Here is a 15036-nt window from a genome sequence, read left to right as displayed (position 1 = left end):
TTGGTTGCACTTCGCCTTCCCCTGCACACGGATGATTCTGAACATTCTCTGACTGCACAGGCAGCTCGGAGCTCAGACGAGCTCAGGACATTTTTATTCCCACTGATCAGTGGGTATAAAATGCTGTAATCAACTTTTAATGCTGGACCAAGACCTTTAAACTTTTACAGACTGACACACAAGGAAGTTTGAGACCAAGAGAACAAATTTGACCCACTGGGTAGTTCTGTATTAATGGTGTACTTACTGAACTTAATACCTGACCTTTATTCTGAAGGTAAACCTTCACTCAAACAGCAGCAGCGAGTCCTACCAGGAACGCTTATTACGTCTGGAGGGAGACAAAGAATCGCTAATTCTGCAGGTAAGAACCCTTTCTGTTGGGTTGCATCTTGTTAAATACAAACATCATAATCTCTGTCTGTCTCTGTTTGTGTTACATTGTTGTGGCCTTAAAAAAAAGTTGTTGGAGCCAAAAGCCTGGACATCCACTTATAAACATGAATCAATTCCATTGGATATGAGTACATATAAAAGAGGATATATGACACTGTGCTGCTTCTGGGAACTGATCTAAACACTGCCTATATCACGTTTCAGTAAAAGGAAAGGGACGAGGAGAGGAAGGTGAAAGGGCAAAGGTGGATCAGAGTGTTGTGTTGTAAACGTTGGGTAATTGCGTGTTTTTTTCCCACCGCATGAGTGAAGCAACGGTTATAAACTGGGTGCAGTTTCGACACCAGTATGTCTTGTTCTGTGTGAAGCGTTTGTCTGCGTATGAGCGTGTGTAGGTGTGTGGGACTGCTGAACAAGTGCTTATCTCAGACAGGTTGAGGCTAGCACCACCACTCGCACTGCAGCGTGAAGGTGTGGGCGAGAGCAGGTGCCCCACTTGTTCCTTCAGGCCTCAGATGAAACATTCCTTTGGAAAGATCGGCTGCAGTTGGCTGGTCGGAGCTGCCATTTAGCGTGTGATTAGTTCTTCTATGACCTTAATGGTTTCTGTGCAGATTTACATTCATCATGCATTCTGCTGACGCTGCTGGAGCCTCTGATGTGTTGCGAGCGCCGAACGAGGCACAATGGGTCATTCATTGCTTCCCAGGGGAAACGTTTGCACTATTTGATCTGGCACAGATGTGGACATTTCAAACAAAAACGAGCAGCAGAGATTAAATGAAAATAGCTGATCTTAATGAACGAGCTCTGTGACTAACTGTGGAAATATAAAAAATCTTAGCTAGGCTGCAATTGGATAAGTTTGATGTAGAAATAGGATTCTCACCGCTGCTGTCGCTCCGTCCCCACACACATGCACACAGGTGAGTGTGCTGACGGACCAGGTGGAAGCTCAGGGGTCGAAGATCACCGATCTAGAGATTTCTCTGGTGGAGCACCGGCAAAAACTCAACTCCACAGAGGAAATGCTGCAGCAGGTAAGAACCTCACTGACCTTCTCTACTCGAGTCTTTAACAGGACTTTCTCAGAACCAAGCGTTTGATGTGTTACTGGACCTCAGTCAGGAAACTCTGACTTCTTACCACAAGATGATGCAGGGCTGCTATATCAATATTGTTGCTCCAGTTCATGAGATGTGAGAGGCCATTTATCCTTTTAAAAGCGACCATTCTGCAGATCCACTCTTTTCCTCATAAGCTGTAACTTGAGGACGATTTTTGCTTCCTGTGTCTAAGAAATTCCTCTCTGAGATTCCAGTGTACTAGGCTGCACATAACCTTGACAACAGAAATATTTAAAATGCTCAGACGTATCCCGGTACAGAGCCTCAGAGTGTAGCTGGTTTATGCAGGGCCAGACTAGTCTGTCTGGGCAGGTGATTACAGCAACTTTAGCCACACACCCCCCAACCTGTAACCACCAGGACTGAGGCTGTGCATGCTCTCGTACACACACAAATACACACACGCACACACACAGACACACACACACACACACACACACACACACACACACACACACACAGAAACACACATACACACACAGAAAGAGAGAGAGAGTCAGGAGACAACAGAGGGAAGGAGGAACTGAAAAAGGTGGAGAGATGGGAGGGAGAAAGAATAGGGGTGGTGCTCCTTTTTAAAGTTAGAAGTGTATGTCTGCAACATTCAGTCGTTTGGCTTTGACTTCAAATCTACAACTGAGACTTTGCTGAGCAGTTCGAAGGACTCTGAACGGAATGGATGAATGAATCTTTCAACTCCTGAAACCTCAAGACGATTAAACCAGTGTTTCAATGAGGAAAAATACTTTACGTCACAGAGACACTGGGGTAAGATGAACCAGGTATTACACAGAATAAATTAATCTCCTTCTTACAATGCTGGAATTTCCATTCCAAAAATTGCCAGGAATATGTCTATCAGCGAATCTGATGAGATGTGAGCTTCATGCTCAGCGCCTCCCTCTACGTGCTTTTCGTGTGCAGGGTATCAAAGGGCAGGCGAGGCTGGTTTCTTGGAGGCATGGTCATTATGAGGCTTTGGACCTGAGCTGTAAATCTCTTCCTGGTGACAAAGCTCCAATATTTTCCGTGTGCACACTAGGAGGGAGCCCAGATATTTTCCGAAGCCAGAGTTTTAAATGGACGTATCCATATGTACTGTTTGCCTTCCTGCCATGCTCATTTCTGGACTTTAAGTGATTTAGCACCTGCTTGACATCAACCAAATTAGTAGTACATCTGCCTGTGGAGCGGGGCTTATAGCTGTGGAGGCTGGCGGCCAGTGAAGGGCGACAGTCGCACAACTGTACCGCAGACCCAGCGTCTCCTTCAGCACCAGGTTCGATTGGCCAAAGCTTTGCACCCTGACAGGAAAATGCACCTGTCAGAGTTATTCTAATGTTCTTTCTATGAATGTTTTGCATGCTTTTGGCACCTCTCTCACCCCCCCACCCCCTCTGCAGTGTACTTTGAGTGAGCTGTGAAATAGGCATTATAAATAGTGGTCATGGGTTGTGTATATTTAGCCACTCAAACGGCGTCTGAAACCAGTGGGACGGTCATTACAGGACTCGCTGTGCCTCATAACTAATGTTGCCTTTGTTCAGTAAGTACTGAGCGCTGGAGGGATACTGTGTGTACGTTTGTTTGTGTTGCTTCATGCTCTCGCTGCATGTTGTCGATGACAGGAGCTCCTGCATAGGACGTCACTGGAGAACCAGAAGCTGAGTCTTATGGGGGAGGTGTCCTACCTGAAACTGAAGCTGGCAGACATGGAGGGAAAACAGAACCACGGGGCTGAACGGCAACAAAAAGCAGAGGTAGGATTGTCACAAAGTTTTAATCAACACTATGTGCAGATGGTTATTTTGTGGGTCAAGAACTTATAAAAACAAGGTTGCCTTTTTTAAGTTCAGGTTCCATGGATTTACTTGCGCAATAATTCCTCCCTCAGTATAATTTTGTAATGAAACTGCATATTAATGTTAAGCAGTTTTATTCTCAGTTTTAGGCTCAAGGTCAAATAGCCTTCTGGTTGATTTCACCGGGGTCTGCTATAAAGGGAAATGAGTTAGCTAAAAACATCAGGAACACTTCTGTTATGCTCCAGTCCATGGAAAATTTGAACCTAACTCTGCAGGAATGATGAGGGGAAGCACAAAAATCTTGCCCTGTGTTCTGATGGATCTAACCTTGAAGTCAGCTGCTGATTTTATGGCAGACCATAAACACTTTCTGGATGGATGTAGGGGAATATTCACCCAAAATCCTGGCTCTGTTGTTCCTGGGCACAAGACTACAGGAAAAAAAAAAAAATCCTCTGAGGGGTTTAATTTTTTTGTCCGTTTAAACTGAATCATGTATTTGCTTAAGACCGATGTGTTGGGTTACCAGCGGACTTCCTGGGCTTTTAGCGACCATATGGGTTGGAGAAAAAAGGCAAAAGCAGGGAAAGCTGAACTATTACTAGACAGGATACCGTAATGTATGTAGTTACTGTCAAAACACTGCTGGTCAAAGAGCCTTTGTGTCGTCAGGTTAAGAGGGTTCAGGCACAGTGGAGCTGGCATGATGGATGGCGGGACAAATATGAACGTGTGTAGGCTTAAGCCCAGAGAATTTTGTTGTTGGTGGCGGGTAAAGGGTGAGACAGGCCCTTTCGGAAAAAAGCCCCCTTCCTACCTGAGCATATTTTAATTAGGTATATTAAGTATTTGATTAGGATTTGATTTGTATTTCTAAATCAGGAAGAATCCACATACGTGTGTTTAGTAGATGTGTATTCAATCCTTCTTCCGTATTTCTGCATTAACTTTGAGCACAAAACCAGCTTCCTGAACAGCTGCTCGGACTTAAGGAGAATAGGAAAACATCAGCTTTCAACACTACCTCCACGTGCTGCCTCTACTACACAAACATGTCCACACGTATGCACTCACTTGCACGCAGACACACACACACACACACACAACATGTGCAAGCCTCTTTACTGTGGAGCCAGCAAGCTCATAGTTAAATTTAGCCATGGGGGCTCTTCATATCATCTGTCATATCCGCTGTGCCAGACCCCAAGTGAGACTTCCTCTGTCCACAGTCCGGGCATAACTTGGCCGGTGTTTACTCTCTTTCTGGAGGAACATGCGGGCACGGATCACCTCTAAAAGACGGCAAACAAAATTCACCCCTCAACCAGTTTACCAGTGCAAATGTCCCATAAACTGAATATAGACTTGATGGTCAAAGCATAAGAATAGTTGTGGCCAATAGTTGTACAAAAATAAAACGTGTGTTTCCAGATGAGAGTAACTGATGCTGGGTGTCTGCACATGGGAGCAGCCAAGTATCTGTGTTTCTAATAGAGGTTGCGCTATTGATACATTCGGACTTGGGACCAAATCTATTCTTTCTCACTATGTAAAATGTCAGATTGTCAGGACATGAAGAGAAAAAAAAAACACCGTCCCCCCCGAAAGGTCATTTCTGCAAGGATGCACGGACACACACAAACACAGACAAATAAACCCACTCCCCATCATTGCTCTTTCTAAACATCTCTCTCAATGATTTCTCCCCCACTGCATCCGTCAGACTGTAGTTAACTTCATTAGTGAGCTGCAGGAGCAGATGTGCAGGTTTCAGGAGGAGATCAATAGCAAGATCCAGGAGAAAAAGGCCTCGGAGGTCCCGGCCGACACCGGCGCTGCTGTGGCGTGCTGCGCTGGGCCCGCTGAGGGTGGAGGCTGCAACCCCACAGGGTCGTCCTGTGACAGAACCTCCGGGGTGATGCACCAACTGGACGAGGATCCAGATGGGGCTGATGGGATCACCCACAGCCTGGGAGAGGGTAGCTCAGATGCAGAGGAACAGTACCACTATGGAGAAGAAAGTGTAGGCACAGCCCGGCAGCATGACTTCTACTGTTGTGTGGAGCATGGGTTTGTCTCACTGCAGTGGATGTGATCCTTTGGTGTGCGATTGAAAGTTGCATTCCCCACATGTCCTCAGTGCACCGGTCACCCTGGTTACAATCTGTTCTGTAAACCAACAAACTTAGTCATATTTATCTGTTCAGCATCAGCGTGTGACACGACTAATACCAGCAGGTGGCTTTCATTTTGTGTGATATTTTGTGCAATGCTCAAACTAACCAACATCACACGATCATTGTATCCTGCTATTGGAGTGACACTGTTATTTTAAAGTCTTGCAGCTGTATTAACATTTTTTTCTCGCGTGGTGATTTAGGGTTTACTGAAGGAGCTCCGTATTCTCAAGGACAAGGTGGAGCACCTGGAGGACCAGAAGTCCCAGTACGAGAAGAAACTCAAAGCAACCAAGGTAAAGGAAAGTTCTGACTTCCATGGTGTCTAGACTCTGAAACACACACCGAAGCCCAAATTCCACTGCTAACTGTCCACTGAACTTTCCTTAATGCTGTCGAGTCCGATGTTCCAGCCAGTTAAGTGAGTCATTTTCTTTCACACACCCTCTTACTCACAGACACCTTCTGAATGTTTTTTTAAGACGTCTGTGAGCTATTTCACATTCTATTTTAAAAGAGAAATAAAGTTAATAATGGCTTAGTTCTTTTTTGAATATCCTACTTGTATACTCAGACATGATCTCACTGCATTAACTTAGACTTCTTCCAGTTGATTCTGTTGAATCTTTATGTCTATTCCAGTCTGTGTCCATGCACTGGGTTATATAAGATATATACTCATGGTGTTGTTACTGTTGTTGTTCATCTGCCATTAAAATATACATTTGGTGATTCATTTTAGCAACTGTCTGCAAGGCGTTGCTTGAATTGGCTTCAGGGTGGAATGGGATGAATCTAGTGGGTTTTTTTTAAATGTTGGCGTCCACACACCTTCATTATTTTGGTGGCTTTCCAAGGGATCCATCTGGTTTGTTGTGCAGTGTAACTTAGTTCTGCATTAATCAAAGTCAAACTACCACGTGGATTTCTTTATTTTTAGTTTTGAGATGTTCATCCAATATATCCCTGTCTATCAAATCAATGTTTATCAGGAATGTTTTCTTTGTTATTTTTGGTTTGTTTTCCCGTATCAGACAGTAACACAATGTTAGACAAAAGTTAGAATTTAAGCTAAGAACATCTTAAAACACACTTGACTAATTGGCTACAGATGTTGATATGACAAAAACTGAGTTTATTTCCTTTAACAGATTATTTATGTTAATTTTTCTGTTTTTAACAGTTCTATGTTTTGGAAAATCTATGTGTTGATGTGGTGACTAAGGCAGAAAGTGTATTTCCATTATTCCACTTCCATTTATTTTCTCTCCAGTGACAAAACACGCTGGTGAATGGGTCAGCCTGAACTGAACTTTATTACCAGCTGGCCATATTTTTGTGGTTTTCTAACAGTCAGAGAGATATGTGTGTACTTTTTTGTGGATGTGTTGCATATGTATATAGTTGCTGGTGGATCTCACACACATGTCTGCACTTTAAATTCAGGTGCATTTCTTGTTTTTGGAGAATGTGAAAAAGGGCTTTTAGCTTTGCGTGTTTAAACAGCAGTGTGCTGGCACATGTATGCAGAACTCTCTGCTATAACTTCCCGGGTTGTGTGGCACCTACAGGCGGAGATCAGCAGCCTGCAGCACCTTCTGCTCACGAAGAACGCTGAGATCGAGAGCTTGCACACTCAGCTGCTGGCCAGACCCTGTCTCACCAGCGAGAGCTCAGAGAGAGGTGAGCAAAGCACTCACAGCTTCAAGCACTCACACCAACCTGCCAACAACAGCCCCACACAGGGAGAGCTACCTGCCCGGATAGATGACACAGACAATGACTGCTGTTGAATTCATTAACTCGTAATAAAAGCTGTGGGGAAAACTCTGGCCCTTGATTAACTGTCTCATCATGTGTCTCTCTCTCTCTTAGAAGAGATTTACAGGAAGCGGTTAAACGCCACATGTAAGCCTGGACAGTATATAATGAAAATCATTTAAAACCTCAGGGCCATGTCTACTTTTTGATAAATGATTTATTTCTGTTCTCCGGACGTTTCTCTTTATTCTGTTATCTTCCCTCTGCTCTTTGGGGCAGATTTGACAATCACCACCCGGTTTCCAAAATTACCTAATGTTCCATCTCTCCTCCCTCTGGCTTCTTCGTTGTCTTCATGGATTCTTAAACTCATAATCTCCTTTTTGCTCCTAATTTTCTCTGTCAAGAAGGAAAACTCCTCTGGGGCACTTCCTCCGTATATTCACTGTCACTGTCACCAGCAATGCTGCCTGTGTGACTTTCTTTGTGACAGAGGAAGTGGCTTTATATGCTGACATGAAGATTGCTGGTTAAACAAGGTTTCGGGGAATCTAAAAATACATGGTTTAGATGGCACAGAAAGATATTTTACATGACAGGATGAGCTGATTAATCATTGTGTCGTTTCTCTTTCCAGATCAGGAACTGCAGAGGCTTAAGATTGGAATGAAATCACTGGTCGCTGCAAACGATGAAAAGGTAACTCACCAGGACTCAAGTCCTTTCACTTTCTCCTCAGAACATCTGGGGGTGATTTAGCAGCATTGAGAAGCATGTGTCTGTGACAATGTAAATGTCTTACTGGCGTGTATATAGCAGCGCTATCATCACCGCCGTTTGGAAGGTTAGAAGGTAACTGTTTTTAAGATGTTGTAATTTCTTTGAGGCACCACCCTGCTACCATTTTTAGTACAGAGGGGCTTTTGTATTCTCCCTCCCAGAGCGGGGACTTTAAAGACTTACAGACACGGCCCTACATGTGGTTCACTAGTGAAGACGCACACGGACACACACATAGACACACACACACACACATCCCAAGGCGAGCCATTTCAGGCAAAGCCACACTGAAGTAGGCCACGATCTGCCAAGCCTAATTTTGGACTGAGCTGCGTTGAGTTAACCATGGCGAAACCAGGCACGGGGCCACTTCAAAAAAACACACACACACACACACTCATGCACTCCACGCAGCTGGTTACCGCAACTGAGCTTTCCAGCCAGGCCTGTGTCAATCCCCTCCCAACCCACTACTTTGATGTAAAGGCCATATGGTGGAAGAGGGGTTTCGGTCAGAAACAAAGTGAGGCAGATTGTCCACATGTACTTTCTAACCTTAGATAAACATCTTAATTGGGTTCTGTTGACCTCAAACCTCCTCTGCTCTGTTTTCTGTAGGACCGGCGCATTGAGGAGCTCACTCTGCTCCTGAACCAGTGCAGGCAATTCAGAGAGGTCACTCACGTCACAAGGCAAGGTAATCAGCTTATTCACTCCTTTATCCTCGCCTCGGAATATTTCTATTATCTCAGCAGCAACATTTCGGCTTAATGAAAGCCACTGCACTTTTCAACCGAAACGTGCCCCACTGCTTGAGTGGAGGAAAATGAAAACACATTGGTTTTCTTTGTTACTGCAGCTCCACCTGCTGTCCGTTCTTCACCGAACGGGAGGACTCCTTCAAGCAGCAGTGAGGAAGAGGAGCAGCTGAAGAATACGGACTCCGCCAGTGCAAAATCTGAAGATGTGAAGTCTGAGGTGAGTAGACTCTTTTAAGTCTAAATACAAAATTAGCTGTTTGCGTTGTTTGAAAATCATCTCACTGTTTTTGTTCCCCCTCACAGGTTTCCACAAACAGCTCTTCCTCCCGTCACACGTCACTGATGTCAGATCAGAAGGACAGCGACTACAGGTAGTGAAGAAGCTTTTTTATCAGTGTTTGAGTTCCGTGTCTCTTAGTTTTATTGTAATGAGCTATTTGTGCTTTTATTTTCTCAGAACAGAGCCACCAGCTCTTTCTAGTAGTATGAATGACCTGACTAATGGACTTTCACAACAGGTAAGTTGTTAAAGTATGTCTAATGAAGATGGGACACAACTCCCAATTTATTAAGTTGTACAACCTCTTTTGCACATATTATTAAGTTATTAATAAGTTATTATTAAGTGCCTTTGTTGATCCTGGTTTATTACATCTATTTACTATTTCTATATGTGTGTGGTTTGCCCAGAGTGGCAACAGAAGTCAGACGATGCCTGCGAATTCCTCCCCGTCAGAGCAAAACGGGATCGGAGGCAGCAGCAGTGAAACCCAGAGCCAAAGGTCTCCGGATGGGAGTGAAGATGGAGACTCCAGCCAAAGTACAGCAAATCCACACATATTAACTCAGGCTCCATGATTAATAGGACAAAGTAATAATCCCAGATATAGGATTACACTTTTTCTTTCATAATAGTTGGAGGGCAGCATTTCCCATGAGCGGGGGGGCGGTATTCGTATTTGAAGAAAAACCACTTTCCTGTAATCAGACGCCCGTTCCACCTTTGATCACAGTTAAATGTAGAGTGTCCTGACAGAGCAGATGGACGATGGGATGTTCTCCACAAACACACCCTCTCTCTGTGATTGACCACATCCATCCCGGCTCCGCCCTTCCCCAGCTTCACTGGCCGGCCTCAGCTGGAGCCCCACCCTGATTCTCTGCCAAGTTCTGAGTAGAGACAAGAACTGACTGCAGCTTATATCATAATGATCACACCTTGTGCATTTTAGCGTAATCCCCTTCTTTGTCATGGGACATTAACCAGTGTATTATTAGCTGGAGTCAATGGTCTGTAACCTGTGCTCCCTGAATATAAATCACCAAGTGTAGTCAAACCACCTCACGCACCACTTAGTTCTTAATGTGCTGTTTAGCTTTTTTCGCTGTTTTTTATTCAGACTGTGTCTCCAACTGTTTAAAATTAAACAAAACTTCAAAGTTTTACAGATCGAATCTTTTCAAATATTTCTTTGCTGAAATGTTTATTTGGCAAGATAACAATGAGCTTTTCTGTGCTCAATTTATTACGATTTAACTATTCAAATGCATCTATAATCTTTTTTTGAATCTCAGCAGCCCTCTGCTGCACATTAAATCAAACGTCCGCTCAGTAGTAAGAAGACTGTGTTTGTAACCTCTCATAGGAAAGTCGGAGAGAGCTGATGACAGCACTTCAAGCAATAGTTCCCCCGTTCAATCTGGGACCACCTCGCAGCCGGGCCAACGGGCTGTGGGCTCACCAGAATACATGAAGAATAACAGGAGCTTCAAGAGACTCTGGGGGAAGTGAGTGTGGTGAAACGCATGAATACATCAACATTATGTCAACATTATGTACTTAGACAAGAGGATGACAACCAATAGACGGTACTTTAACTGGCAGACAATAATATTAGGTTTAAATGATATCCTTTATACAGTCTAACATGTATTGAATTGTCTATAGTACCTATTGTAGCTTAAGGTTTATGAGTTGCATTAGTTGTGGGTTTATTTGTGAATCATTTGTGTGAATAATATTAAATTGATCATATAACTATTCCCCTGTTTATACATTTAGGCTACATCACGTTTATCAATTATTGCAGTAAAAATATTATTATTAATTAGATGAGTGATTTATTTCTATTTGGATCTCAGTAATACAAGTCAAAAGCCTCTGTGTTTAACATCTTTATTTTTGATCATTGCACTGTGAGAGAGAACATAGTGCCAGAGAGTTTATTCTTGTCCGTGCAGACTTCGGAGAACCCAGTCTGGAGGGCTGCAGGCAGCTGATCCAGACGCTGGTCAGTTTAGAAGAGGGGGTCTCCGTGCTACAGCTGGACCCAGACTCACCAGGACGCCTGAGTCTTATGACTCCACACGGTAAAACTCTGAGTGCCTCTTCCCCACCTTGTATCAAACTACTCTTTATCATTTGGTATGAGAATCTGGGTCTGCTCTCTCGTCTCATCCCAGCCAACCAATGAGGTTACAGGGTTTCTGTTAGCAGAAGAAAACTGTGTTAAATATTCTAAAATATTGCAAAAAATCAATAAACCAGTTCAGTATCTAATTTGTTATTTTGCTTTCCCTGCCAGTGATCTGAATATTCCATTCAGCCAGTGGACCAAGGAGCAGGTGTGTGGCTGGCTGGAGGACTATGGACTGGGCCAGTACGTCAGTCTGTCCAGACAGTGGGTAGAAAATGGACAGACACTGCTGTCTGCTACACCTCAGGACTTTGAGAAGGTCAGAGAATAAATCACTACAGTAAATTTCACTTTAATCCAAACACTACCAAAATGTTTTAAATTTAGAAATTCAGACTAGGATGTGCATGTAAATCAAAATTATTGGTACAGTTAAATCTGTCGCTGTTTATCAGGATAAAGTTAATTGCATGGTGTGTGTGTGTGTGTAAATCACAGATAGTGTCACAGTCCTTTCTGTCTCCAGGAGATGGGAGTGAAGAATCCTCTGCACAGGAAGAAGCTGCAGCTCGCTCTGAGGGCGTTCACCACCAAAGTTATAGAGAAGTCGTCGGAGCTGGACTACATCTGGGTCACACGTGAGACATATTTTAACCACGATTCAAAACCAGGACATGTGTTTTAACAGAGCAATTACAGGGGATGAAGCTTTTAGTGAATTAATTTCAGATTGTTTTTTGTTTACCCTTTCAGGCTGGTTGGATGATATTGGTTTGCCTCAGTACAAAGACCAGTTCCATGAGGCCCGGGTAGATGGTCGAATGATACAATACCTCACAGTGGTAAGACTGAAAATACATTCTGTCAAATTTAAAACATGATTTAAACAGACATAAAACAATATAAGTTGACTGCTTTTCTGTTGCTGTTCACCCAGAACGACCTCTTGAGTCTAAAGGTCACCAGCCAGCTTCATCATCTCAGTGTCAAGTGTGCCATTCATGTCCTTCACGTCAACAAGTTCAACCCCCACTGTCTGCGACGCAGGCCGGGGGAGGAGGTGAGATAAGAGGGAAAGTTAATGCTGTGTTGTCCTACATTTTGTCCAAAAAATGCGTGTTAAATTCATTCAAGAAAGGAAACTTTTTACTGAGACACTGCTCATACATAGTGATCAGATGTAATCACACCAGTTGCCCACAAGATGGAGACAGATCATTTTTCATAGCCAGGGTCCGAGTGTTGTTTAAACTTCATTCTGTGAATTTAAAAGAACGGTTATAATAACTTTATTTTGAACCTTCTGCAGAAACAGCCAAGCCCCTCAGAGGTGGTGCAGTGGTCGAACCACCGTGTGATGGAGTGGCTGAGAGCGGTGGATCTGGCTGAGTATGCTCCTAATCTACGGGGCAGTGGCGTTCACGGAGGTCTGATTGTAAGTGCTGTTAACTTCCATGCAGGTCTTCTCAGGGCAAACTGACATTAAGTGCTCAGATGTCTGGAGACCTAACTTTGTTGCTCTCAACTTACTCGTCATTAGATCCTGGAGCCGCGTTTCAGCTCTGAAACATTGGCCCTGCTGTTGAATATTCCACCTCAGAAGACATTGCTCCGGCGCCATCTTGCCACGGCCTTCTCTGCCCTGGTTGGGCTTCAGGCCACGCAGGAGAAGCGAGAGTACGGCAATGCCACAGGCCATGTTCCCCTCACCACCACAGCTAAAGTGAAGGTAAATGAATACATCTACGAGGCAAACTGTCCTGTGGTTGTTACAGCACCAAATTAAAATGAATTATTAATGGGTTGAACTTTGTGTTTTCAGCCAAGAAAGCTGGGCTTCACCCAATTCAGTCACCTGAGAAAGAGAAAACCTGATGACTCGGCGGATTACATCTGCCCGATAGACAGCGGAGCGCTGACAGTGAATGGGGTTTCCCGGCTGCCCTCTGCAGCACTCAGGGGCCTCAGCCCGAGCCTGGGAAGACAGGCTGAGAGGCGGGAGCCGATTGGAATAAAGGTTGAGGCTAATGGCCTCAAACAATGATTTAAAAGTATCCATGGACGCACTGCTCTCCCACTAAGTGACTTTTGTGAACCTGTGGAGATTCTAATGCAGGAACTCGATAACTGAGATCGACGTGATGATTTGCTGAATGGGCTGCAAAGATGCTGTGTGATGCAGTTGATTTGACTATTGTTTGTGTCTTTCTAACCTGATGTCGCTTGCACAATGTTCATCTACAATGATGATTAATGACATGGTCTGAAATGTTCTATCAAAGCTGCTCTCTGCATTCCTTATACAGTCGGATTCCAAAGCTTTGACTTTTGCTTTCAAACAATGCATTTTACCGACCCTTTTGTATCTAATCTTGTGTAGATTTAGTTATGATATCAATGACCTGTTTTTGTTAAATATTTGGATTAACTCTACAGTTTATTATCAGTTACTTAAAGTCTTGCTGTTTCTCATTTCTTCACGAGTGACAACACGTTTGAAAGTTAGATCCCTTTGTTTGTACATTAGTGGTACTGATATGCACATTTAAATAAGACTTGTTGATATACCTTTTGATTCTCCTACACGAAAGTTGACTTGTTTCATAAGATGCTTGTGAAAATGCAGTAATATAATATCAGGTCAACAGTTAACCTTGTTGGATTTTTAAAATTCTAATACATTACCCTTGAATAAATGTGTTTGAGAGTTTTTATATTTATTTTTTATCATTAAAATTGAGCATTCATGTTGTATATCCTGTTATAGCAACAGTAGGGGAATAATTGTGTGCGGTGCGAGCAAGTGGGGAACCTATGGGCGCAAGGCCTTTGGACATCACTTCCTGAAGATGGATCTGAGAGTTTGAATTGATAGCTGATAAAACACTGCCCACTACTGGTGAAATATATATACAATGCAAAAAAACTAGTTATTTTAAGTAGAGGAGCATGTATAGCAGCTTTGATATTTCTGACATGACTTTCAATTATTACTTTAATAATTTCGATTAATTTACGTTTGAAAATTAATCAAATTTAATGCATCAAATAACCAATAGCCCATCAACAGCTTTGATTTATTCTGGCTTATTTAAGCAGTTTGTGTGTATCAAATTAAAAATTGATTCAATGCCAACTTCTCTATAACATAGTTTGTGTTGAGTAGCTTTGTCTGCTCATACGTCAGTTATAGAAGTCATTGTTCAGTGAGTGTTGCTGACTCCAGAATAATGTTCGCTGATTCGACTGTTCTGCATAATCGAATCAAAAGTGTAATAGCTGTACATTTTAAATATTTTCATTCTTCAGAGAGCAAATAAAAAAATAAATACGATGTTCTGTATATGGATCTTAAGTCAATGACAGACATAGTTTCAGGGGAATCATTTTTGTCTTATTACACACCCAATGTGCTTTACAGTACAAGTCACATCCACCCATTTACACAGACATTTATACACCACATCTTCCCAGAGCTCTTTTTCCATTTGAACCCACAATTTGGGGTCCGGTATCTTGCACAAGGCCACTTCAGAATTCAAACTGGGAATCATACCAAGGACCTTCTGGCTGGAGGACGACCCACTCTATCTCCAATGCAGCTGTACTTCCTTCTTGGTCCTATAAATAATTACATTTCTTCATGAGTAGGTCAAACTAAGTAAAGATGCACTGGACTACATTCTATATTTCTATATTGTTAATCAGTGGTAAAGGCTAATTGAAATGTAGCAATGCATTTATTAGTGTTATTTTTACTTGCTTGCTATTTGCGCAAGTTTAACTAATGTCCACTTCATCTATCACCAGTG

At 43.0% G+C, this 15036-nt stretch overlaps 1 protein-coding gene across 7 annotated transcripts; it reads left to right on the top strand.

The window, feature by feature from the left end:
• The first annotated feature begins 240 nt into the window (after window positions 1-240).
• On the top strand, window positions 241-13934 carry ppfibp2a (PPFIA binding protein 2a). 7 transcript variants are annotated; one of them, XM_062386835.1, is made up of 21 exons: window positions 241-364; window positions 1323-1436; window positions 3152-3283; window positions 5052-5351; window positions 5709-5801; window positions 7077-7188; window positions 7904-7965; window positions 8665-8743; window positions 8906-9024; window positions 9111-9178; window positions 9265-9325; window positions 9498-9627; window positions 10454-10595; window positions 11049-11177; window positions 11393-11543; window positions 11751-11862; window positions 11978-12066; window positions 12162-12284; window positions 12534-12659; window positions 12765-12953; window positions 13047-13934. In XM_062386835.1, the coding sequence occupies exons 2-21, from the start codon at window positions 1425-1427 to the stop codon at window positions 13266-13268; spliced, it is 2451 nt and encodes an 816-aa protein (XP_062242819.1). In that variant the 5' UTR covers window positions 241-364; window positions 1323-1424; the 3' UTR covers window positions 13269-13934. The 7 variants fall into 7 exon arrangements, with proteins under 7 accessions (XP_062242819.1, XP_062242812.1, XP_062242805.1 ...); XM_062386828.1 differs by lacking the exon at window positions 241-364 and having other exon boundaries at window positions 995-1436; XM_062386821.1 differs by lacking the exons at window positions 241-364; window positions 1323-1436 and adding an exon at window positions 2132-2291.
• The last annotated feature ends 1102 nt before the right edge of the window (window positions 13935-15036 follow it).

Source organism: Platichthys flesus, chromosome 1, assembly GCF_949316205.1.
Source record: "Platichthys flesus chromosome 1, fPlaFle2.1, whole genome shotgun sequence".
Classification (NCBI taxonomy): Eukaryota; Metazoa; Chordata; class Actinopteri; order Pleuronectiformes; family Pleuronectidae; genus Platichthys; species Platichthys flesus.
The sequence above is the reverse complement of the archived record's forward strand: the minus strand, read 5'-3'. Positions and strand labels throughout refer to the sequence as shown.

What these genes read in the sequence shown, in the direction of transcription:
- ppfibp2a (XM_062386813.1), top strand. Translation starts at nt 2,207, where the DNA reads ATGAATCTTTCAACTCCTGAAACCTCAAGACGATTAAACCAGTGTTTC. An exon ending in TCGCTGCAAACGATGAAAAG is followed by an intron (nt 7,966 to 8,664) that starts GTAACTCACCAG and finishes TGTTTTCTGTAG; the next exon opens with GACCGGCGCATTGAGGAGCT. An exon ending in TGATACAATACCTCACAGTG is followed by an intron (nt 12,067 to 12,161) that starts GTAAGACTGAAA and finishes CTGTTCACCCAG; the next exon opens with AACGACCTCTTGAGTCTAAA.